Source organism: Haliotis cracherodii, unplaced genomic scaffold (assembly GCF_022045235.1).
Source record: "Haliotis cracherodii isolate W230 unplaced genomic scaffold, xgHalCrac1.p SCAF_9, whole genome shotgun sequence".
Lineage (NCBI taxonomy): Eukaryota > Metazoa > Mollusca > Gastropoda > Lepetellida > Haliotidae > Haliotis > Haliotis cracherodii.
In genome coordinates, this window is record NW_027266343.1 from 37930636 (window position 1) to 37957837 (window position 27202).

The 27202-nt window shown below is 40.6% G+C and overlaps 1 protein-coding gene across 2 annotated transcripts in view; it reads right to left on the reverse strand.

Moving 5' to 3' along the window:
- Nucleotides 1-1647: 1647 nt before the first annotated feature.
- LOC139452141 (poly [ADP-ribose] polymerase tankyrase-1-like) overlaps nucleotides 1648-27202 on the reverse strand; it is a 48727-nt gene continuing 23172 nt past the window's right edge. Inside the window, exons 11-27 of one of the 2 annotated variants that reach the window (XM_071233479.1) lie at nucleotides 24297-24468; nucleotides 23575-23654; nucleotides 21268-21483; nucleotides 19965-20063; nucleotides 19249-19342; nucleotides 18195-18320; nucleotides 17251-17360; nucleotides 16515-16637; nucleotides 15757-15822; nucleotides 15377-15510; nucleotides 14618-14922; nucleotides 13127-13218; nucleotides 12373-12441; nucleotides 11218-11401; nucleotides 10030-10138; nucleotides 8389-8545; nucleotides 1648-7111 (exon numbers count right to left, since the gene is read on the reverse strand). In XM_071233479.1, the coding sequence (XP_071089580.1) occupies nucleotides 7046-7111; nucleotides 8389-8545; nucleotides 10030-10138; nucleotides 11218-11401; nucleotides 12373-12441; nucleotides 13127-13218; nucleotides 14618-14922; nucleotides 15377-15510; nucleotides 15757-15822; nucleotides 16515-16637; nucleotides 17251-17360; nucleotides 18195-18320; nucleotides 19249-19342; nucleotides 19965-20063; nucleotides 21268-21483; nucleotides 23575-23654; nucleotides 24297-24468 (2202 nt within the window). In that variant the 3' untranslated portion in view covers nucleotides 1648-7045. Of the gene's footprint in view, nucleotides 7112-8388; nucleotides 8546-10029; nucleotides 10139-11217; nucleotides 11402-12372; nucleotides 12442-13126; nucleotides 13219-14617; nucleotides 14923-15376; nucleotides 15511-15756; nucleotides 15823-16514; nucleotides 16638-17250; nucleotides 17361-18194; nucleotides 18321-19248; nucleotides 19343-19964; nucleotides 20064-21267; nucleotides 21487-23574; nucleotides 23655-24296; nucleotides 24469-27202 lie in introns of both variants that reach the window. The other variant, XM_071233478.1, reaches the window with a different exon arrangement.

Sequence of the window (27202 nt, forward strand, 5' to 3'; positions counted from 1 at the left end):
TGACGTGTGTTGTAAACTGTATAAGTATTTCAGCTTCCCGAGGCAAGGGAGTTAACTGACTATAAAAGTCCAGTTTCCAGGCTCGATCGTAGCGCCACCAGTGGCGATTACGAGTTATGTCCCTTTCATGTCCCTCCCATTGACTAATTACTTGCATTTGCTCCAAACAAAATGGCGGCGCCCCGTCAAGATGGCCTCAGACCACAATTAATTTCCTTCTTTGCTATCTACAGTGACATGACAGCCCACCATAATTATTATCAGTCGTAGGCTGTTCTCCTGTTGCATGCTGACCAACCTGCCACTTGTCACTTAACATGCAAAGTTTCGGCCAGCATTCACCATCTCGCTTTCGCAGTAACCACTGTCAACAATGCTCACCGGAAGTTTCGAGCCGAAACACACACAACGGCCTTCAACTTGGGGTCAAATCATGGGAAGCTGGAATCAATACCTTCACAGATTGGGGCTAACAAAGAATTGACAGCAAACTACAATGTCTTATCTTTCATTTAAGCTATCACAAGTCACTCCAAAAAAATTGCCACAGGCTGAACAGCCCATTTAAACAGGGTACTATATTCTCCTATTTTCCTTCCGGTTCATGGTAAAATTTAGGGGGGTCTGTGGTCTGAGGCCAGATGATCTCATCGATAATCAAGATCTACATTAAAATAAAAACGGGTCTGACCCCGAAGCAGTGCATCAAATCACCTGAGCACCTTGATTAAAAACATGAAAAGATTTGCAAAATATCTGTCGACGCCTTGTTGACGGTACACGCACTTTGCAAATCCTGCAGTTGACCAAAATCTGCACGTTGAAGTCCGTGTTGTTTACAAGCCAGATGTCGTGTTCGTAACGCGATTTGATTGGACAATGCATAGACTCGTTACCCCAGGCAGATAATAAATGTATCTCATGGTCAGTATTGTGAGGTGAGTTGTATTTTGTTGTCAGTATCGTGATGTGTTGTATATTGTGGTCAGTATTGTGATACATGTCAATTGAAATCAAAATAGCTTCACATACTACCATTTGGGGGAATCAAACTCAGATCTGTGAAGCAAACCTGACATCTGCTGAGCTATTCCAGCAGTGAGTAAGTTGGGTTCAACTCTCCTTTGAACAGAATTTCAGTTATATCAATGCGTGCAAACTCAATTTTGAGAGGAAAGACCAAACTGATACAAGATATAGAAGTTGCCTCTTTGATGAAACCAAGGATTATGGCTGTGTATCGTGGAGGATCAGTGGATCATAATAAGAGAGCATTTTACCCCTGTCCTAGAGTGAGTGAATGAGTGTTGGTTCTAAAGACCATTTGAACAGTATTCCTGTTATATCAGGGCATGTCATCTTTATGAGGGAGGAAAGTCCGAAGTGTTGCATGTCTCCGACATTTATTTGGTGAAACATGTGAGCATGGGTATGATGCTGACAAACCAAGAAACATAATCTGGCCAAACTATGATCACAACCCACGATCAAAGGTTTCTGGTGTGTCAAAGGGAAGCAAATTGCAGCATTTTAGGCAACTGGGCCACCTGTACACCCCACCTGTCCAAGATTAATTACCTTTGCTTCACACCACACTGATCCTGGGGTCATTAAATCCACAGAGCCAAAAAAATACTCAAACGGATATTAAACACAAACACATTTTATTGTGCACCCCCTTTGTTGTTTTATATAATTTTCACCAAACAATGATTGACAAGCAACAATTGGTATAGCTTCAGTTCACTGAGTGACTAGCTTCAAAGAAGCATGAGAGAGAACATCAGTTGTACACACATTTAAAAGGTTAACAGCTGATCAGTGCAACAAACAGGAAGAGACACCAGTCAAGTGTCTGCTAGTAACAGCACATATTAAAGATGTTGTGGCACAACCCTATGCTGGTAACAATTTTTATTTAAGATATTTTATTTTGTACCACAACGATAGGCCAGTTACAGCAATTATTTCGATATTTCATTTACAACGTTCAAGTTCTGGGTGTAAAAAGACATATTTATCTCTCTTAACAATCTACCTCACACTTGGAATTGATGGGGGAAAAAGTTTCAAAAATGTGCATTATTAACCATTAGGTCCAATATAAATCAGTAAGTGGCCTTTTTTATTGGTTGGCATTTGAAAATTACCATGGAAATTTCTGGTAAATAATTGTGAAATAAAAACAATATTATTATTGGTGTCCACCACTGTCGTATGCCAAATATAGGATTTTGAACATAGTTTCAAAATGTTGTCCCTTTAATCAGAACATGGTTTCCTGAAAGAATTTTATCCTACTCCAGACTCATCAATTTCAACAAAGTTCTCTACATTATTATCATTTGGGCCAGTACCATACAAAGGTATTGACAATGAGTGAGTGAGTGAGTAAGTATGGTTTTAGTTTTATGCCGCTTTTAGCAATATTCCAGCAATATCACAGCGGGGGACACCATAAATGGGCTTCACACATTGTACCCATGTCGGGAATCGAACCCGGGTCTTCGGCGTGACGAGTGAACGCTTTAACCACGAGGCTACCTGACCGCCCCGTATTGACAATGAAATGAGTTGATGACAATCAAAGAGTTGATGGATCCTGCACCATAAACAAATCAATCATCTAAAGTTTCATTCTTTCCATCATTCTCTAAAGCAATATCTGTATACCGTATTTGTCAAATGCAATTTTACAGCATTATTGACCATACCTAGCCTTTGACATTTTCACAAAGGAACAATTGCAATATTGAGTAATGATCAAATAGAGAAATTAACGAGTCTAGAGAAAACGTCCCAAGTTATTAACAAACATTACCCTATCCGATTTTGCACTTGAAGTGACTAGACCTAATGGAACACAATTGTGTTCATTTCAACAGTGTTTATCCAGCGAAGCTAGTCATACAGAGAAATGAGCAAAGTGGAGCTATTGCTGCAGCCACTACAAATAAGCATTTGACAGCTATATAACATAATTGACAACTGAGGGTAGTGCAATCAGTACCGTTCCTTGTACATAACATACACAAACAGACATACAACAGAAGCATTGTACAGAGACACATTGATATTCATGGATTTCCTCGTCATTCCATCATCAGTTGGCCAGTGATGCTGTACATTTCACACCCCTTAATGGATGTTCGATGGAAATATATACTGTGATATCATAGAACTAATAAATTAGGTCATACCAATATTTGCCTTACAGATATTTATTATCAAGTCGCAAATTGCAAGAGGTGAAATAATTAATATTTTTTTAAGGTTGACTTATAATTTTGATTTTTTAAAAACAAAATTGCAACAAAAAGGAAACGGAAAAAAGTTTTAGCATGTTTTGAATCAAACCCTGCATCTTAAAATTGTTCATCGCCCCTACCTACCCACCAAATATCAAATTGCTGGTCCCGGTATCTGATGATGAAATAATCAGTTGAATCCAGTATTCATTCATTTATTTCTTTTGTTAAAATTCTTGATTTTCATCAAATGATTAAGTATCATTTCAATGAATTGAGGTACTGACCACAAAATGGCAGTGTTGAAACACTTGGCTTTGTTCCATGTATAAGGTTGTCATTAACTTCTCAATCCCTCAAAACGAGGAAATGCTAAAATGCCCATGTACGCATGTTACTGATCAGTTTCAAATTAGAAGCTTTTGTTGCTATGGAACCACATAAAAAAACAATACAGATGGGTTTAATAACTCTGTGGAATCTCAAAAATGAATACCTCAATGCCACCACATCAGGTCTTCTTACAAGAGAACAGGCTGAGTATTTATAGTTAGCCATGGGTAACAAGCAGTCACCATTCGGCAGGCTGTTTGTAGCTGTCAGGATTCAAAGTAACTGCATCGTAAATTGACACACAGTTCATCATTCAGGCAGTTTTCAACTGTTAACATGGCTGGTGTCACAAACATCATAGTTGCAGATTGAAGTCCAGGGTCCACTTGCACTAAACAATCTTAGCGCTACAATGACTGTCTATGTTTGAGTAGGGGTGGACAATGGTCATAATGCTAATACCTCTTTGTAGGTCAAGGCTAGGGCCCACTTGAGCCAACTCATCTTAGTGCTACGATGATTGTAAGTTAATCTTACAGTAAGGTGACAATCGTAGCACTAAGCATGCTTAGACTTCCTTGTAGGCCAGGGCCATCATTCATACATAAACCCATCTTAGCACTACGATGATCGTAAGTCTGTTTAGAGTTAGACTGACAATCGTTGTAGCACTAGACCTCTTTGTGGGACAGGACCAGGGCCCAATTGCACAAAACAATCTTAGCACAATGACTGAATTAAAAAGATGGGAATTACGATCACCATGTCATACAAAGTGATTTTAGTGTCAGTACTGAAATAATTTGAGTGAATAGGAGTTTGATTTGTCTTAGAACTAAGTTCTCTTTGTAGGAGTCCAAGGCTCCAGCCTTAAATTACGGGAGTCATAACATTCATTGCACATGAATTTATTTCCCATACCCAAGAGACATTTACTAAAATCAGAGATTTGTGGAATGGAGCTTGAAAGCTTTCAAACTTAGCATTATCATGGCAATGTTAAGTGAGTGAGCTGGGGTTTAACACTGCTTAGAGTGAGTGAGTATGGTTTTATGCCGCTTTAAGCAATATTCCAGCAATATCACAGCAGGGGAAACCAGAAATGGGCTTCACACATTGTACCCATGTCAGGAATCAAACCCGGATCTTTGGCGTGACGAGCGTACACTTTAACCACTAGGCTACCCGACCGCCCCTTACACAGCTTTGAACATTATTCCAGTTTTATCACAGCGTGACGGCTTAATGTGGGAGGAAAACAATTAGGAATGGGGGTTAATGTGTCCAAAGTGCTAAGATCCAAAGCTATTTTGGTGCTATGAAAGCAGTAACATAAGATAGTCGTAGCAGTAAGACGGCTTTGTGCCAATTACCCTGGCTGTTTCACAGCAATCCATCTAAAACAACACAATTTACGGAATATAAGTCCAATTCACTGGAGCTATTAATTACTTGTATTTAATCAACATTTACACTCTTATGGAAGTAAACAAACAAATGATCAGCAAATGTTGAAATATTTGACAAAAATGATATAAATCTTTACCTGAACAGACACAATGTAATGCAATTAGGGCAATTTCAGTTTTCTATCACTGGCCTGATCAAAATAATGTCAGTGTTTTGGCATTGTCACCTATACTAGCGCTAAATATCAAGTTACAAAAACAAAATCTTCATATAAAAATGTTTATTAAAGCAGTAATTGATTCCTTACATCTCTTACGATCTGTAAAAAGAGTGAAAATATTGAAATGCTTGACTCTGAAGCAGTTCTTGAAATCACAATACTAACAGCATGAATTTCACAAAGCTTTTTAATGGCACGTCATGTAAGCTATGGCTGTAACCAATTTGGAATGAACGGATGACATACTACCAAGACAGAGAGAAAAGCAAGGAGAGAACATACAGAAGAAAGATAGGAGATTCACCAGCAAGAATTGATCCACAAGACAACACATATAAAACCACTCCTCAGTCTTCGCACACAAGTTCTCTCACAACAGATTTCTGACAACCTATGTAAAACTGACCGTCTTGCTGAGACTGATCTTGATTGACAGTAATGACAGGATACGTTAGATTACAGGGGAGGCCATTTGAATGGCATCATAATGTCCGCATATAATGACTAACTCGGAAAGTGTACTTCATTGAGGATAAAGTACAGTCGGCACCTTTCCTGTTAGCGAACATCACAGAATACCTTGGAAAGAACTGGTTCTTGTTTATCAGAATAGATGTAATTTGAACAGCGTCATGACGTCAGCCCATGATGCAACTCAAAAAGGGTATTCATTACAGGATAAAGTACAGTGGGATGTGGGTGTGTAGTGTGTATTGGGTGTGAGATGGCATGGTTTTGTTGAGGAGAGAAAGAAAAGTATTTTAGAAAGACATTATATTGGATGCAACAGGAAGAATAGCCTCCAAATCAACAAGACACGGCCAGTCCAGATAACATTGGAAGGAACAGGCCAAGGCTGACTAGGCTGTACCCTGAGACTGGTCAACACATATCCAGAGTTGTCAGAAATCTGTCTCGTCTCATTTTACAGTTTCTATGATCCTGAGTGGCCACCCTTTACATGATCTCCGCGACATGTAATGAAACACAGTGACTTCTTAGCGTCTGATTACTCCTTACGTTAAATCTTGTAGACTTGAGCAGGACTTGTCTGTTTACAAAGCATAATGCCCAACTTATAACAGCACTATCACAAATGATGCAGCGGAATCTCATCACAGTCATACTCTTCCTTCACTGATGGCGAGGACTCTCAAGTATTCCATCAGGTTTATATGTTCTTTCTGAGACAGGTCCACGCATCTCATCACAATCATATATTCCTTCACTGACAGAGAAAAATCTCAAGCATCTTGTCGCAATTCTTTTCTTTCACTGACGGAGAGGAATATCTTGAGCTTTTCTTCACATATATTCATTCCTTCATAGCCTCGTCTCCAAATGTACAGAAATGTATGGGGGAAAACGGATGTTAGGTGTTTTTTTCCAATCAATTAACATGAGAAGTGTCAGAACATATGAAGAATTTTTATGAAGTACAGATATACTTCATGATGACCATCTCCTTCACAAAAGATATCCACATGAACAACGGTCAAACACATTTTGTTCAAGAAGCACAGACAATTACGCTGGACTTTCATATCCTTTAACTCGGACTTGAACTAATATTAAAACAAATATCCACAAGATAACATAAAAAGCATCCACATACACCAATTTTCCGTGTTTCAAAATCTGAAATGCATTTGGACAAAGTTCCAACAGAATGCCGACCGTGAACTCACTATGCATAACACATGTATCATATAAAGGGAGGTAACTCATCCACGGTCACAGTCAGGCAATCACACAATCTCCACCTTTCAGTGGGGTACAATAATAACAATGTCCTATGTACAATTTATACAACAGCAGGTGTCTTGCTGGGCCATCATGACTTCTTGGTTTCAGGCTCTGGCTTGACTATTTGAAATGAGATGAGATACTCAGGGTATGCCTGGAAGGAGAAGAGAAGGAATGAGATACAGTCGTGAAATATCTTGTTCGTGGTCATCCATTCAGGGATTTATCTAGATCTGCTCAGAGGCTGATATTCAGCCCCAAGTCTGCAGCCAATGTTAAAACATATCCCAAATTGGTATAAAACATTCCGAGTTCCAACTGTTAATTTAGTTTTACACTAACATGTTGAATGCAATGTTCAAATATCTTCAAAATGTATAAAGTAACAATTTTGAAAAAAAAGGATTGTTTTCTGATTTCCCTGCCAAGGGTACTTAGTTGGCAAACCTTGATAAATCCTTGAGTGAGTTCAAACTTAAAACATTGTACCAAGAAACATTATTCTTCAACCTTTTTTTGAATCAATTCTTATCATCTATTAAATCACTAAAAAATTCATAATATTTCATTTGAAGATTTATATTCGTTATGACTCCATATCTGTAGGCCACATCTGCAAATCTCCTGGTCCTATCTCAAATCTCCCCATCTCATATCTCCAGGCCCCATCTCATATCTCCCGGCCTTATCTCCATAGCTCATAACTCTTGGCCCTATCTCCATATCTTGTGGTCCATCTCATATATCCTGGTCCTGTCTCATATCTCCCCATCTCGTATCTCTAAGCACCAGCTCATATCTCCGGATCCTATCTCCAAAGCTCATATCTCCCAGTCCTATCTCATATCTCCTGGTCCTAGCTCTAGCTCCTGGTCCTATCTCACATTTCCTGGTCCTATCTACACAGCTCGTATCTCCTGGCCCTATCTCCACAGCTCGTATCTCCACAGCTCGTATCTCCTGGCCCTATCTCCACAGCTCGTATCTCCTGGCCATATCTCCACAGCTCGTATCTCCTGGCCCAATCTCCATATCTCCTATCTCCCAAATTACATCTCCATAGCTCATATCTCCTTGCCCTATTTCCCATCTCCCCATCTTACATCTCCTGGTCCTATCTCATATCTCCTGGCCTTGGCTCATATCTCCTGGTCCTACCTACACAGCTCGTATCTCCTGGCCCTATTTCCACAGCTCGTATCTCCTGGCCCAATCTCCATATCTCCTATCTCCCAAATTACATCTCCATAGCTCATATCTCCTTGCCCTATTTCCCATCTCCCCATCTTACATCTCCTGGTCCTATCTCATATCTCCTGGCCTTGGCTCATATCTCCTGGTTCTACCTACACAGCTCGTATCTCCTGGCCCTATTTCCCATCTCCCCATCTTATATCTCCTGGCCCTATCACCATATCTCCAGAAGCTTACCTGTTCCCCTCTGTATACCACATACTCCGCGAACGAGAGTCCGCCTGTACTCGGTCGACCTATCACAGAATGGTGGCCTGGGGGGGCATGTGCCATCTTCATCGCACTGAACTGGAGGAAAGACTTGCCTAGCGTCACTCGACATAACAATAACTGCCTGCAACAAAACAATCAAACTTGTGTTATAAAAATAATTCAACTGATCATCTCTGAATATCTTGTAGCACATTGGCAAATATTTAGTTTGTGACAAATTACTCAAAATAAAGAAATAATCCAAGTCATGCGAGGCAAACCAGGAACAGAAAGTGAATAACGACTCATTATCAAATACATCAGTTAAGTCACCAAGCTTGATCATCCCATCTTCACACGGTGTCTTAAAAGACAAGCACAGGGTACTGTCAACCACTTCCCATGGTGGAAATAAGTTTGTGTATTGACTTAGTAATATAGTACTCAACACTTGATAGGGATAATCAGCTATGCCATTCTCCTTAAATATACACAGTTTTGTGTATCAATGGAAAGATAAAAATAACCCCATCAAAAACGGAGTTGAATATTATTATAACACGGAAATATAAATAACTCACTGTACTGTCAAATACCACTGCCTCATGAACTATGGATAACATTCACAGGGTGGAGGACAGACTGTGAATGCCAATACATACTTCAAATGTTGCACGAAAATAATGTTGGTCGGGTTGGTTTGTTGTTTTATGCCGCACTCAGCAATATTCCAGCTGTAAATAATCGAGTCTGGACCAGACAATCCAGTGATTGATATCATGAGCATCGATCCACGCATTTGGGATGCTTCAACAAAGTGAGCAAGCCTGACCACCCGATCCTGTTAGTCGTCTTCTACGACAAGCCTAGTCGCCTTTTACAGCAAGAATGGGTTGCTGTGGACCTATTCTACCCCGGATCTTCACGGGTCCACATGAAAGTAATGAATGTGTCTCATTTTTTCAGAAAAATGATAAACAGAAAATTACTATTTACACTGCAGCCAGCAATATTACAGCAGCCTGTAACTGATCAGTTCTAGGACCGGCAAACCAGTGGTGGATAGTATGAGCAACAATAATGTACAAGGTACAATGAATTGAAATCAGCACAATCACACAGTGTTACCATCCAATCCTATGTCAATTGTTAATCATGTGGTAATTATCACATGCTGATTGATTTTGTTGTTTATATTCATCTTTGTCATCACATAAGAAATGTAAAAGGCGACTATACTTGTCATAAGAGGGACTAGTGCAATCCCAATTGCGAGGATCAATGCTCATGTCAATTACTGGATTGTCTGGTCCAGACTCAATTATTTACAGACTGCCGTAATATAGTATGAAAATTGCTGAGTGCCGCGTTAAACAACAAACAAACAAACAAACAAAACTAAAGGAACATGGAAACTATGCAGTTGACAGATACAGTTAGTGAGTGAGTTGGATTTCATGCCACTTTGAACATTATTACAGTTATATCACAGGGAGTCTGCTTGATGTGGGAGGAAAGCCTGAAGTGGTGCAGGTCTCAGACGTTTACCTCTTTGGTGAAACTCACGAGTACAAGTATGTTGCTGACAAACGTGGAACATGGACTATTTGTGGACGCATTACTTACCTATTACATATATAACAGGATCTATCTTTATGTACAGGGCACCCAGTGCCGCCACCGATACCATACACATACTGGTTGCTCTTGGAGGAATTTTCAGCAAAATATATCCCTGAAACATACAAACAGTAAAAATACAACCCTGTAACTTGCTTTCCGTTTTTCACATATTCAAATCATTCTGTCACTTCACATAAATATCGACTAAAATTTGTTTTGTAACAATGTTATCTAAATGAAATTGTCATAGAATCATATTTTTATCCTAAGGTCAATTAATATGTGGAATATTGAAGCATCAGACACAGCCTTGTAAATTCACGCTAGTCTGCTAGCCCGAGACTACTAAATTGTGCTGAGGACAAGATTCTCACTGACTAGTACCATTTGAGGGCCATAATTGTGAACTTGTTCTCAATGCTTCAAATTCGTTACAAATCGGTACTGAATAGAACTGACAGAACATGCAAACATTGTAAACATTTGTCTTGTTCCAGTGGGACTAGCTACAAACTGTGAGGGCCAATGTAATTAGGTTTCCACTGGTCCTCTGGACTAGTCCTAAGATAAATGAGTTTGAGGTTGCAGTCACGAAACCCATTTATTACCCATTCTAACCCAGAATCCCCCAGGAGGCTGCCCTTACAACCATTTAAAAAAAGCAAGGGATTATGGGAACCAATACTGCAGCGGTATCCATTCAAATGCACATACAAATCTAAAACTAAATGAATGAACTTCTGTTCCAATGACATCAGATAACCAAACATGCTTCAAAGGCACCTGAAATGAGGTGAAATTGGGTTTAACGTCGCGTTTATTGCACTAATATAGTGACGTGCATCCATGTGTGTGTATGTGTGTGTGGCTGCTTGTACTAGTCGGACTGATGCCGATTTATAGCGCCGACTCACTGCCGCAGTTTAACGTGAATACCCCACTTAGACACAGTATACTGACTACAACTAGTCCTTGTTTTAGCCCCTTTATGCCGAATGCCAGACAGGGTAACAAGTACCATATTTTAACGTCTTTTGGTATGACGCAGCCGGGGATCGAACCCCGGACCTTCCACTCTCCAGGCAGATGCTCTACCACTAGACCACGGAGGCGGTCTCAAAGGCACCTGAAGAAATTATCCATAGAAATCCATAAATAAAAGAAACTTCCATTCCAATGACGTGAACTTACCAGCACCAAACATGCCCCCGATGTAAGCATGTCGTTCATCGAAACCCTTGTGCACAATGGAGTTTGTGAAAGGCGAGCCATGAAACAGCAGCCTCTCATTGGGGTGTCCGTGGTTCTCTTCCCCGACCTCCTTGCGACGATGACAGTACCTCTCCCACAGTCGCTTGTTCCGAACTTTTTGGATCTGGGAAGTCAAGCAAATTTCATTAATTCTGCTTAAAAGAATATCAAAATCCATCCAAAAAACACTTTATACTTAGCTACAAAGGTCCAATAATGTGAAACAAATGTTAATCTAAATCCAGTTGTTTTTCTCAGGCCTACATATTCCATCCCATCTTCCTGATACAAGGGTGTTAAAGTCCAGTTTCTACCCTTGCTGAACTAGGCTGGAATTGCCAGGCTGGATTTTAGCGCCACCAGTGGCGATTACCAAGTATGTCCCTACTATGTCACTCCTATAGACCAATCAGATTCCATCTCTCATATCATTTGTATTTGCTTCAAACAAAATGGCAGCACCCAGTCAAGATGATCTCATCAATAATACCAAAAAAACCTGAGAAGTGCACCAAATCACATGAGCATCTTTATTAAAACCATAAACGGATTTGTAAAAAATATCTCAATGCCCAGTTGGCTGTACACACGCTTTGCAAATCCTGCAGTCGACCAAAATCATCATATTGAAATCTATGTTGTTTACAAACCAAGTAGTCCAGTTCGTTACACAATTTTTATTGGACTATGTATAGACTTTAAGTCCAGCCGAAAAATAAATCCAGAATTCCGGCCTTGTTCGGCAAGGGTGGAAACTGGACTTATATAGTCAGTTAACTCCCTTGCCTCGGGAAGATGATTCGATCGGGTCTTTAAAGTTAACTTCTACTACACAAAGAAGTTAATAAACATGTTTGTGGTAGGCAAAAGCTGATGTGTTTGATTCCCATATACCCCACAAAGTCTTGCATGACAGCATTAGGTATGCTTCCCCCAGAAAGCATGTGTGTACAAGTGATCTCATTTAACAGTGGTGGCAGATGGTGATCAATCGTCTTGGTTGCCAGGATGAACTAAACTTACAAATTAACAGTCCTGAGACCATCTGTCAGGCATCTGTCAAGTCTCTATTATTTAACAGTATGATAAAATTACCTTCAGAATATTATATTTATTAAAGATGCCTCCAACGCTGTCCTTATGGTCTCGAATAGTGCTCTGCATCTGAGAAGGAAGTTGACAGGGATAAGTAACACGACATGTTTAAACAAGACAAAATCAGCAATTGATGGGCCAACTATCACAAGTCGTAGTTAATCAACTTAATGTCAACAAATGTTTTAGGACTGCGACTCACTCCAGCAAGTGTGCCTTGCACGGATCTGGGAGTTTTATATAGATTTTACATATACTACTCAAAAGAAGTTACAGAACACCTGATTTCTTTACATAACTATAGTTAATTTGTCACGGCTGGTGGGTATTACAACACACAGCATTCAAATATTATGGGTGATCTTTAACTTGTTTTGAGTAGTATACATTGGCTACAACAGTCTATTCTCAGTACATAAACATTTGTAACTTCTATAATTCAGGTCAGTATTGAGGGCCATGGTAACAAATACCTCACAATACAGAAGACAAGAACAGTCTACCAATGCCACTAGTTCAAATCAAATGCCAGACTATCCAGTGATTGACATCATGAACATTGATCTACGCTATTAGGATACAATGACATGCATCAACCAAGTCAGCAAGCCTGACCACCTGAACCTGTTAGTCAACTCTTACAACAGGCATAGTCATCTTTTACTGCAAGCATGGGTTGCTGAAGACCCCGTATCTTCACGGGTCAGCATCCAAAACAAGCCAGCAATTGACGTATCTATTATAGTGAACTTACCTGTTCCTCCACAGAGATGTACTCTGGATCATCAGGTGTAAGGTCAATGAGGACCGTCCCCGAGCTGGACACACCCGATACAACAGCCGCACCTGCAGAACGACAGAACCATGCTGTATACCATGGTGGGAAAAACTCTCTACCCCTCCTTATATACACCTTGTATACATCCTGCAGAACAACAGAGCCATGCTGTATACCATGGTGGGATATAACTCTCTACCCCTCCTAATATACACCTTGTATACATCCTGCAGAACAACAGAACCATGCTGTATACCATGGTGGGATATAACTCTCTACCCCTCCTAATATACACCTTGTTTACATCCTGCAGAACAACAGAACTATGATGTATACCATGGTGGGAAAAACTCTCTACCCCTCCTAATATACACCTTGTATACATCCTGCAGAACAACAGAACTATGCTGTATACCATGGTGGGATATAACTCTCTACCCCTCCTAATATACACCTTGTTTACATCCTGCAGAACAACAGAACTATGCTGTATACCATGGTGGGATATAACTCTCTACCCCTCCTAATATACACCTTGTATACATCCTGCAGAACAGTGAGTGAGTGAGCGAGTATGGTTTTACACCGGTTTTAGCAATATTCCAACAATATCACAGTGGGGGACACCATTGGGCTTCACACATTGTACCCTTGTCAGGAATTGAACCCGGGTCTTCTGCAGGACGAGCAAACGCTTTAACCACAAGGCTACCTGACCACCCTCTGCAGAACAGAACCATGCTGTATACTAGGGTGGGATATAACTGTCACATCTACACCTTATATTACCTGTCTTATTGTGAATGTGGTCAATCACTGACCCCATCAAGACACGTCTTTATCAACTATATCCGTGTAGTGAATGGTTCCACAAAGAAAATCCAAACCAGTGATTGATGGAGTAAGCATCTCTCCATGAGGTACAATGGCATACAACCAGGTCAGGTCACAGATGACGGTTTGTTTTGCTTATTTCCATTCTCAGCCGACAGACTCCAATTCAGATGCATTGTGTTCAGAGTACTGTGATGTCACAGTTAATGACTGATTTCTCACCAACCGATAAACAGCTTTGGTAACCTTTCAAAACTCACAAGGAAGATTTTACAGGTATCAAGGGCCAGCAAAAGTTCCAACATGTTTTAAGGTATTGCTATATGTTATCACTATTCATCCTAGTGGATGTTCTCGGTTAATTTCCATCCCTGCAAAGGGTCTTCAGCATAATAATCCCTTGCTTAACCACTACGCCAATCCAACACCCCTTTCTACTGAATGAAACAAGGGCTATTTCTTTTTAGCAGTAAAAAAATTGGGGCACAAAATTACCAGTGGGAATTCTGAATTTTTATTCCATTTTTCTCAATTCATCAATTGTTTCTTGGTCTGCAGTGTCTTGCTCCCTTGTCTATGTTGAACTGTACAAGCCTCACCGCATAACACAATACTCGGTGCACTAGTACATACCTTTGGTAGAGATGAGCTTCTCCACGCCTTTAAGTATTTTGTGCCTGTGACCATAAGCATTAATGCCAATGTCTTTCAACTCTTCGTGTCCCATTTCAACCAAAATGTCCATTGTAATTTGTTCCTTTTCAAAAATATCTCTGAGCTGCTCAAGCCCGATTGATCCAAGGAATGCCATGACACTAACAGCTTCAATGCTTCTCTCGCCTTCTCCGATAGACCTCTCCATGTTACATCCATCACCGACCTGCGGACTCCCTCCCACGGCACCAACAAACCCATCCGAGCTGCTGTTGAGAAGACTGCTGAAAGAAAGAGAACAGTTCTTTAAGACTCGCTTTGGTGGTGAACATGAATTATTATGAAAAGATATCAACAACGAGTAAACGTTTGGCATCGAAATATTGAAAGAGCTGAAACTAAAATTTAACCATCAGTAACATGAACTGGTTTTCTGTAATGACTATGTTAATCCCTTATACTTTGTTTGCGTGGGCTGGGGCGGGGCTGGGCTGGGTGGGATTGGCCGGGCTTATGTGCGAGCGAGTGAGTGTGGTTTCACATCGCTTTTAGTTATATTCCAGCAATATCACGCCAGGAGACACCAGAAATGGGCTTCACATATTGTACCCATGTCAGGAGTCGAACCTGACGTGATGAGCAAATGCTTCATCCACTAGGCTACCTGGACGCGTGATTATTATCATGACACTTACGTGCTGGAGCATTACATGGTGTAGAACACATCAAGAGACTTACTTGCTAGATGAAGAACTGCTACTGGTGAGGTTGCCGCCACTGCTGCTGCCTCCCCCGGCCTGCGCCTTGGGGACACTGGGGGGCATCTGCACTGGTGGCATGGCATCCTGGAGGAGTGCTCGCACATCATCCGCCTGGAACAAAAATATTTGAATTTCCTTTACTTATTTGAAATCAACAAAGTCAAGATTGAGATTTGTTTGGATTGCTTGTTTGTTTGTTGTTTAACGCCACACTCAGCAATATACCAGCTATATGACGGTAGCTTGAAAATATTCAAATCTGAACCAGACAATCAAGTGGCTGATATTTTCAGCAACGATCCACATCATCTTCAGAACATGCTTCCTTTTTTAGGGGTGTTTTTTTAGTCAGCTTACCGTTGCAAGATCCAGAGGTGACTGGCCCTCCTGGTTCTTCATAGTGGGATCCGCTCCATGGGCAAGCTGGAATGTGACAGGTTAACTTGTCAAGACCATAAGTCATATTCCATGAAAATTAGAACTACTTATTCCAACACGTATCAAATTAATGCACATACAGATAATACTAAGTACATAACACCTAAATAACCAGAGCAATAGTGTAAACTGCATCACAAAACATTATAAAACAACATTATTCACACACTTCAACCTGTGGACAAGCAATAAGGAAGGGGAAGTAACTGTAAAACTAACAATAGAAATTATCTCCCCTTGGTCCATTTTCCACCACGCACCAAGGGTACTGGTTCTCTCCTACACCAAATCAGAATCAGTTGTTCAGCCAGCCGCTTTTATAAATCTGGCAGCTGCAAGATTTTATTATTTTTAAATAAAGCAGGGTAAAATTGGTGTGGAATTGGGGTTGGTGTGGGTACCTCCCTATACTAGGCTCCCTATACTATAAAGGCTAAGCTAGTTCAAATTTGTGTAATTATTGCAGCATTGAGGCCAGGCTGTGCATACAAGTACATCTAATGGCTGTTGAATGCCAAGTTGTTCTAAACAGAATATAACGTCCCCATTGAAGTCTATGGGAAAACATTTTGTTTTATGTTACCAACATGGTAACATTTTGTTTTATGTTACCAACATGGGGAATATCATTTTTATCTGACAATAAGACTATATGCAGAGAGACAAACGAAACCTACCAAAAGGGAACAGAGCTGTGTCCTTCCTTTCTGAGCTGCTTCGTGGAGAGGTGTAAAACCCCATCTGTCTTGAGCATTAACACAGGTGTTGAATTTGATTAGTAGAGCAGCTATTTCTACATGCTGAAACAAAGACAAACAGGTCAACATTAATACACCATGCACAGGGGAGCTGGAGATAACAGGTCTGCAAGTTTTCCATCCAATAAAACAATTTAAATTATTTGAGTTTCAGTTAACAAATAACAGCTCATGTGGTTCATAAATAACAGCACATCCATCATAGATGAAACAGAGTAAAAGAAAACCAGTTAAAGGCTTGGATAGAATATCTAAAGGGATGTTCACACATAAGTTGTGTGGGGCTGGGAAGGTGAGTAAGGAATATCTCAAAAGTAAGGAACATTTTTAACAGTTGCCATTAAAATGCAGCAAATTCCACTCCACGTTATTGCCTTGTTCAATGGAGGAGTGGATTTTCATTCTCAGCTCCCTTTGTTTGGTCTTGTTTACCACAAATACAACCATAACAAAAATGAAACATGATAGTCTAAAATTGAGAACAGATGATGCTGAGTGTTTCCTTCAGATCAGAACAATACTCTTCAAGGGTATTAAAATTTTCATATTGGGGAGTCTTAAAATGCCAAGGCAGAGATAAAAACTTTCAATGCTCAGAACCATGACTAAATTTTCTTCTTGGGAAGCCTTATGAAAACAAGAGTTGACAACTTACCCCATACGAAGAGGCATTGTGGAGGGGTATGAGTCCACCTTTGTCCTGGGCGTTCACATCAGCTCCATTCTCCAGTAGGAACTCTGCTACTTCCACATTGTTGTAGCCAGCTGGAAAAGATTGTAGTGTTAGCCGTTTGTAGTGTTGGCAGGTTGTAGTGTTAGCCGTTTGTAGTGTTGGCAGGTTGTAGTGTTGGCAGGTTGTAGTGTTGGCTGGTTGTAGTGTTGGCCGATTGTAGTGTTAGCCGTTTGTAGTGTTGGCAGGTTGTAGTGTTGGCTGGTTGTAGTGTTGGCAGGTTGTAGTGTTGGCTGGTTGTAGTGTTGGCAGGTTGTAGTGTTGGCTGGTTGTAGTGTTTGCAGGTTGTAGTGTTGGCTGGTTGTAGTGTTGGCTGGTTGTAGTGTTGGCTGGTTGTAGTGTTAGCCGATTGTAGTGTTGGCTGGTTGTAGTGTTGGCAGGTTGTAGTGTTGGCAGGTTGTAGTGTTGGCTGGTTGTAGGGTTAGCAGGTTGTAGTGTTGGCACATTGTGGTGCAGGTTGTAGTGTTTGCTGGTTGTGAGGTTAGCTGTTGTTTGTAGTGTTGGCACATTGTAGTGTGGATTGTAGTGTTGGCTGGTTGTAGGGTTAGCAGATTGCAGTGTTGGCAGGATGTTGTGTTGTCAGTTTGTAGTGTTTGGCAGGTTGTAGGGTTAGCAGATTGCAGTGTTGGCAGGATGTTGTGTTGTCAGTTTGTAGGGTTGGCAGGTTGTAGGGTTAGCAGTTCGTAGTGTTTGCAGGATGTTGTGTAGATTGTAGCGTTGTCTGATTGTAGTGTTGGCAGGTATGTAGTGTGAACAGATTATAGTGTTGGCAAGATCCCTATTCGTCAGAAATAAGAATTGATGATTAAATCCCAAAAGTTAAGCCCTACTCATGTTAGCAATACAACAAAGGCAATGAGTAATCATACCTGCGAGATGTAGGGGTGTAGAATTTCTGCCCTGTGTGTCCCGACAGTTGATGTTTTCCTGGGATGCAAGTTTCTGTACTCTGGCAAGGTTTCCTTTCTTAGCAGCTTCCAGCAATGCAGCATCACCTGAACAAAGTAACACATTGTGTTCTCACATCAAACTACTGCCTCTGTTGTCTATAGTATTGTAGGTATCTTGTTATCTCATAGTAACCTCACATATCATTAATTTGTACGTCACTCGGCCATTGGGTGATGAAAGGGTGTTCCATCTCACATGTCATGACTTCAGTTGCTTGCATGCTGCACATGGCCTTTCTCTCGACAAATGTTTATAGAATTCATGTTATATCACGACTGCAGTATTGTTTCACTACAAGGTATCTGATGGGTTTTTTATTCATTCTGGTATTTGTTGCATTTCATAAGTTAGTCCACTGCTGCTCTGTTTTCGTGAATACCAAACCACTCAATATGAAAGTAAGACAGTACTTTAAGACTTATTGTGAGGAAAACTCCCAATGGCATTACATACAGAGGAGTCACGCTATGACAAACTCGTGAAGATACGGTTTAGAACTGGTAAGAGACAACTAGCGGGATTGGGGGGTCAGGTTTGCTGATTTGGCTGATGCATGTCAATATCCCAAATGCATAGATTGATGCTGATGATGTCAATCACTTGATTATTTATGGACTGTCGTGATAAAACTGTCGTAATATTGCTGAGTGCTGCGTTAATTAATGAGTTAGTGACTGAGTTTAACGATGCTTTTAACATTCCAGTTATATCACGGCATGTCAGCTTAATGTAGGAGGAAAGCCCGAAGTGATGGAGATCTCAGACCTTTACCACTTCGGTAAAACCCACGAGCACAGGTATGGTGCTTACAAACCTAGAATCTAATTGTGGCGAACCGCGATTCAAACCCACAATCACAGGTTTCTGGCATGCCAAGGGACAAAACTGCAAATGGTTTAGCCTTAAACGACTGGGCCACCCGTGGTCCCGCAGTGTTAATCAACAAACAAACAAGACGTGACAAGTGTTTACCTCGGAGAAGATCTGCCACATCCTGGTCACCTTCCTTCACAAGGTCCAGTGGAGTATGTCCGTCTCGATTCTTCTTGTTTGGGTCAGCCCCATGCTGAATAATAAGAAGTAACTGTAAACCCATTCTCCTTGAACTAGTAGGTGTAACCAGGTCCACTTTAGTGTTGCCCAGAGTTGGCATCAAAACATCCAAAGTAAAATATATACTACTCAAAAGAAAAACATCCATTTCTTTCAGACTATAGGTAATCTCTCAAGCCATAACTATAGTCATATGAAAGAAAGGGTGTTTAAACTTATTTTGAGTAGTATTTGTTGGCAATACATTTTTAAACCTTGATGTAATGCTGATGTAGAAACTTACTCTTTGAAAAACTATGACAAGGATTTCATTTGTGTGCTCCTTAAATTTCATAACCATAATAGGCTAAAAAAATAATAGTCTTGGTTCTCAGGCACCACTCATATCATCATAAAGTCTGCATGTTTTGTTTTTATTTCCATTTTCAAAAAAATATAAAATTCAATATACTCACAATGCACAAAAAATATTAAAAATGGAAACAAAAACGAAACGTGCAATGAACCTATGATAATGTGGGCAGTTTTAGCCATAACAACATGGGACCAGAGTTGTGGCAACATCCTATTATTCATAAACAAGATAACTTGAAGAGAGCAGGTCAAAGCCTCAGTCAAAGCCAAACATTTCTTACCTTCAAAAGCAACTTGCAGATTTCAAATTTGCCTTTAGAAGCAGCTTCATGTAATGGCGTAAACTTCCACAGGTCTGCAACATTTACACACGCTCCATGCTGCAAAAGGAAGAACAGACATGAAACTACATGTCAAGTGATTATTGATTGACAGATTTTAGAAAAACCAAACATTACAGGTCTGACTAAAAATAAACCTGGCATTACTATTATTTCTAAGAATATCAATAACAGAAGATTTCTCTTTCCTTGATACCTTTTTTGCCTATATCAGCGTTAGAAATTGGCACTCCTCCTATAGTCCTTGCCAAAGTGCCCAATGGTAAAGGTATCATAAGGACTAGTAGAAATTTGTCCTTTTTAAGGGTTTTGCTATATGTTATCATTATAAGGATTAGTGGACGAAAACTGTTAGTTTCTAACCCTGTATATTTGAGCCCATTCAGCTGGTGGCCTTACATACAAATAAACTTTTTCTTAGCTCAAACTTTTGGTTCTTATGAGCTATACTATACTGTAAGATACTATCTACAAAAATAATCGTTATCAGTAAGAAATAAAATTCAAACATTGAAAGGTTATACATGATCTGGAATATTGCATGTCTCAAACATATTACTGATGTGAATTCGTTTTTCTTTCAAAATCATTGTCAGAGTTCTCTCAGCAAGGCCATGTTGCCTTGCCCTTGGGACTACTGTGAATTACTTTTTCACAGTTTGAGATAAGTGCGGGGTTCTTCCATAAATCTTGTCTTATTGACGATGAGGAGTACCATTAGGCATATCCCAGAAGTCACTTTTTATATAACAAGGCTGATTGGTTATGTGATTGAGTGAAATTTGGGTAAAATGGCACTTTGAACAGTATTTCAGGTATATGACGAAATGACGAAATGACGAAATGAGTGAATGAGTATGGTTTTACGCCGCTTTTAGCAATATTCCAGCAATATCAGGGTGGGGGACACCAGAAATGGGCTGCACACATTGTACCCACGTCGGGAATCGAACCTGGGTCTTCAACGTGACAAGCAACGCTTTAACCACTAGGCTACCCGACCGCCCCTATATGACAATATCAGTAAGCTTGATGTGGGAGTTCAGCCTGAAGTGATGCAGGTCTTAACCACTTTATTGAAACCCACAAAGCATGAGTATGGTGCTGTAAAACCTAGAAATATAATCAGGGTGAACCTGTGACTCGAATCGGCAGTCATTGGCATTTGCCGTATCCTATGGATGACAACTGACATCTGGGTCAGCCATGCCACCCCCATATTATCACATGCTAAGGAACAGACCTTTATGAGTAACTCTGTGACTTCAAAGTGGCCATAGGAGCATGCATTGTGTAGAGGCACAAGTCCTCCCTTGTCCTTGGCGTGTACATCAGCTCCTTGCTGCAGCAGGTACTCCACGACGCTGACGCGGTTGTAGCCTGCAGCGAAGTGCAGCGGCGTCGAGTGGCGCCCGTCAACATCACGACAGTTCACGGCGTGAGGGTTCGTGGCCACAAGCTTCTAGAAGAAAATGCAAAGCTGATGAAGCGATCAAAAATGCCTGTAATCTTTATGTTTCGTTTTAGCCTGGTCTTAGCAATATTCAAGAATAATGAAGATAGCCTTTGGGAAACCAAAAATCTCTTACACCACTGACCATTGTGCAGAATGAATTCTGGATCTTTCACATGACAAGTTAACACCACTAAGCTATCATACCGCCCCCATCATTATGTCATCCTGGTATTCCTCAGGGTGTTCATTAATTACAGCAGCTCACTCCTCAAGAATAGTCAACATATTAATAGAACTAGTTTAAGTTGAACCGATTTCATGATGGTGGGATATCTAACTCAATCATATAATACCCATCATTTATTATTTACATGTATCAATTCACAAAATGTTTTGATTATTTCCACATCAGAAGGTTCATATTCTTTGATCGACTTTCTAGCTCAAAGCGAATCCCTTATTCAATATAATCTATAGGGTTTCAATTACTAGAGCATTCGACATCTGAAAGGGGGAAAAAATATCAGCTTTTGTTCTTTGTTATCAAATGATATAATTTTACTCCAGAGCATCTTGATACGTACTGTATCTTAAAGTGTGGTGATACATATTGCAGGGAAACTTTGGTGTATTGTTTCAACCTAACCACTAGTAACCGTAATTATTTATTAATTTCACACTAATGAATAGGCATGTATGGAGACCAGTCCACCCTAAACACATTGCCTGCAGATACACTGACATGCATTAGGTTAAAGGGCAAGTTCACACGGAAATGAACCATTTTTTCTTGTACTTTTTCCACATTAAAAGTGTTAACATAGAAGTATCATAGACAAAAATATAAAAACATCATATTTAATTAACATATTTATTGCACTAAAACTATTTATATTTTTCACATTTACCAAGTGTTCTATTTCCATAACAAAAACACCATGGCTTATGCCCCTTGCAATATGACGTCATTGGTGCCAATTGATAAACATTATGACGTCATCATGCTTTGTTAGAGCCGCTTCACGTGGTGTAGGTACAGTTTTGTGATTCTAGCATCTCAGATGCCAGCCAGAATTGTGTTATGCTGAGTCACCACTGCGCCGGAGTGTGTCGTAGACCATGTTGTTTTACCGCAAACTGGTCCTTGATATCTTTTGCGTTGAGAATAGACAGGGACCCAGTTGAATTGGCACCAATTACGTCATAATCTAAGGGGGATAACTCAGGCCTATTTCGCTCGTAAAACGAAGGCCTCATAACGGCATATCACTTTCACACTATTGTGAGCTTCCTACTTTCACTGTGAAAAAAAATGAGTGTATATTTTCAAACACAGATACTAACTAATTCTAAAATTGCGTTTTGTTTAGAAAAAAAAGAAAGTGATTTTTGCGTGTACACTTCCCCTTTAAAAAATAATAATAGGCTTGGTTCTTAGGAACTGCCCCCATCATCATAATGTTCAACACACATTTAATTTTTATTTCCATTTAGAAAACAATCCCTAAAATCCATAAATATTCCAATGGTAGTCAAATACTGTACTCCAATACTTTACACATCAAGGAATACATTTATGTAGGGATCCCTAGGCCCTTTCCCAGGTTGATTGTACTCTTTCTGTTTATTTGGTTACACAACTGTTAATTTGGTTACATACTAGTTTGAACAACAACACAAAAAAAAAATTATATTACGCTATACATTTTGATACATCCAAAAACAAGTACAGTTAACGGCTATAACGACCTTGAGAGGACCACTAATTTTAGTTCGTAATAACGGTAGTTTGTTACAAGCATACATACAGCATATATACAACAAATGGTCAGAACTATAAAATAAGTTTATTTTATCTGTCAGTTCATTATAAGCGTGTTTGTTATAAACATAGTTTACTGTATATATAATTTTGTAAAAATTCAAGGCTTTTCAAGGTTAACACTAAAAATCAAGGCTTTTCAAGGACCTTAAAATTCAAGGCTTTTTCAAGCCTTCACAAACCTTGATGTTTGAAAATAATTCCAAATCAGGCATGTTCACAAAAAATCTGGTCATAAGAATTGGAAAAATACAAAATGGTGACTGGCCCACCTTAACCATCTCCATATCCCCTGCCTTGGCTGCCTCCAGTAACTGGTAGTCGATGTCCGTCCCTCCGACTGGGGGGTCCTCTGTAAACACAAGTATGGCCACAGATGACTTCTCCATGTCACAGATATGCATAGAAACATTTTCTGTAACGTCTACATGTAATCATGGTAATTTCAGTATTTACTGTCACAGGTAATTTCTATATTTACTGTCACAGGTAATATCGCGATGCATAGTCACAGGTAATTTCTGTATGTACTGTCACGGGTAATATCACTATGAACTGTCACAGGTAATTTCTGTATGTGCTGTCACAGGTAATATCACCATGTACTGTCACGGGTAATATCACTATGTACTGTCACAGGTAATTTCTGTATGTACTGTCATGGGTAATATCACTATGTACTGTCACAGGTAATTTCTGTATGTACTGTCACATGTAATATCGCCATGTACTGTCACGGGTAATTTCTGTATGTACTGTCACTGGTGACGCAATGTACTGTCACAGTTAAAATCTGTATGTACTGCCACAGGTAATTTCTGTGTCACAGGTAATATCGCCATGTACAGTCACAGGTAATATCACTATGTACTGTCGCAGGTAATTTCAGAACATACTGTAACAAAAAATAATACACAAACTTCAGAACATGATACCAAAAGCTAAGTACAGGAAAGAAAACAGTGGGCACAGACTGGTGTAGGATATCACTTACCTATCAGTAGCCTCTGGATATTTTCTGTGGCTAGCTGGGCGGCCGTGTAGCCCTGGAGTGACACTATACTTGGGTCGATGCCGTACGACATCAGCAGTCTACACGCCTGCATGTTACCCTGTTGCCCCACCCTGTGCAGCGCTGTCTGGCCATGGCCGTCTAATGCATTCACCTGAAACAGCCAAATATACCTATATCTCTAACTCACCTGACGTCATGATCACCAATAACCATAGTCCCTATACACAAAATACTTCACACCTGGTGATGAAAACATTAAACACCATTTAAGTGACTGAGTGTGTGAGTATGGTTTTACGCCGCTTTTAGCAATAATCCACCAATATCACAGCGGAGGACACCAGAAATGTGCTTGAGACATTGTACCAAAAACGGGAATGGAACCCAGGTCTTCGGCGTGACGAGCTAACGCTTTAACCACTAGTCTACCCAACGGCCCCTACACCATTAAAGATAATATTCCTCTATGTCAGCAATATTCCAGCCATAGGGCGACAGTCTGTAAATGATGGAAATTAGTAAAATCTAAATATTTTTTACATTTGTATACTTATCCTGCATTACTCCTTAATGCATTCACTGCTTACTTACGACAACTAGAAGGACAGCCTGCGAAGGTCCTGGGTGAAGAAATAAAGTTGTTGTTCTCAAGTCCCAATAAGTGGCCTTCCGTCGCTGTCCTGTGACCTTGATGACACCTAAGGTCATCTTCACATCACTGCCTGTCGCCCAAGCTCTTAGAAAAACATACTTTTGAGGTTTCTGAAGTCAAAGTGGGGAGGCAAGTCTTACGACGGGTGGGCCTTAAGCGTAGTAATGCAGGATAAGTATACAAATGTAAAAAATATTTAGATTTTACTAAATTTTTTACTTATCCTGCATTACTCCTTAATGCATCTGTATCGGACGGTTTGGAGGTGGGTAAACCTTCAGAATACAGAAACCTCAATAATTCACACCCTACAATACGACACCAGTTGGTCGATAAACCGTGAAGCGGAAAAGTTCAGAAAGGAAACAAAACGCCATTACGGTAGGGTTGTTCAAAAATCAAAAAGATTGAACATAGGAATTAAAGAGAAATTCCCTATATATACACGCATAGTAATAAAGAAAATAATAGCTATTCAGCTAATTCTTTACTTACTACGTCATCGAGCCGTCGCTGACAAACAAGATTGTCTAATATTCTTCCACTGGCGACGACTGAGTGACTGCACATGGAAGTTGACTGGCTCTGTATAGGGCGAGTTCATTACTTGCGTCAGGGGTTGGCAACCTACAGGATAACAACCAGAGGGCCAAACTTCAAACGTTTTCGACATCCCCGAGAGCCCCAACGCGAAGGTTATGACTAACGAAAATATGTGTCGAATCTCCAGAAATATCCTTCCGTGATTGTTCCAAAACCACAAGTGCCGTGTTGAGTCCTGGTAAGGCTGACACCTTGAGATCTTGAGGGTAATTCGCTCTCGGCGAGTTCCGTTTGGCGATCTCGTATGTCTGAAGGATTACTGCACGTAACCATAGAGATATGGTGTTTGCAATTATGCGACTAACTTCGGTCGTTGACAAAGTAAATACGGGTATCAATGACCGCTTCCTCGAACTCCTCGTCGCACTCCTAGTCTTGGAGCGTCGAATGAAAACTCGAACTGCTCGCACCGAGCCCAGGAGAACTTCACCATGTACGATTCCCACACTAGTCGATATCGGTGGGATGGTGAAGGAACGGTCGGGTTGGCCCGGTAGTAGATTTTAGCAATAAAATCCCAGCATAACCCTAGATGTCCCGTTCCGTGCGTCCCATGCTCAAAACGGATCCGGGTTGAGTCGATCACATGTAGTTCGCTCACCCGTACCGCCATTGCTAATGCCAAGAGAAACCATTGTTTCCTTGGTGATGTCCAAGCTCCTCACAGCGATAGCCCGTTCGCGGAGCTCTCTATACTATACCGAGAGTGTAACGAAGGTGTCACGCGATGGGAAGGAGCTTGAAAATGAGGATGAAATGAGGATGCAATGAGGGGCTCGAAGGGGGCCCTCGCAAACCTCGAAGTACCACGTTCAAGTCCCAATCAGGTGGCTGGGACTTGGCCTTCTGATCCTCAAGCCTGAATGAGCATAATATGGCCTGTAGTTCCGTGACCTTAATCACATTGTGATTTTCCGGAAACGGCCAACACTAAGATAATTGCAACCAATTACGTAGTAATGGTGCTACCTTCCAAGTGTTTTTGGGTACGCAATGTAGGAGGTATTCCTCTAGGAATTGTGACGCAATCGTAGGGTCTTGATTCTTTTCTTCCCTGTAAAAAGTCTCAAGTGATCCCCACTTGTCATCGTCGTCTCTGGGAGAGTAACGATGAATTAAAGCTATAGCTTTGCTGCCCGTGTCGAAATAACCCTTCGCACTTAAAACGCCTTTTAAAGACGAACCATGCGTGCAGACGTTGGGTGAGGCAATTTTCTGTTGAGGGTGGATGAGTAGGTTGGACCACTGTGAGAGGGGTAGTGAATCGTTTTAGATTTTTCCGAGCTTGACGAACTACCCTCTCGCCGGTTACCTGGGTGCGACCAAAGGAGAGATCGAGATACCTTGTCTCCTTGATCCCCTGTATCACCTTGGGAAGTAAAAGTGGTGGCAGAAAAGTGTTAGTTTTTTTTTTTGCCCTTCCCAAGTGATACTGAACTCGTCCACCGCCCAAGTCTGCGGATCCGGCAACGGGGAGATATACGTCATGAGTTGGTGGCCTAGGCAAGTAATAAACAAGTCAATGTTTGGTTGCCTGAATTCCTGAAGCAGTAACTGGAATGCTTCTGTGAGAAATTTCCACTCGGTGGGAGCCACCCTGTCTGGACGTGATAAAGTATCGGCCAGTCTG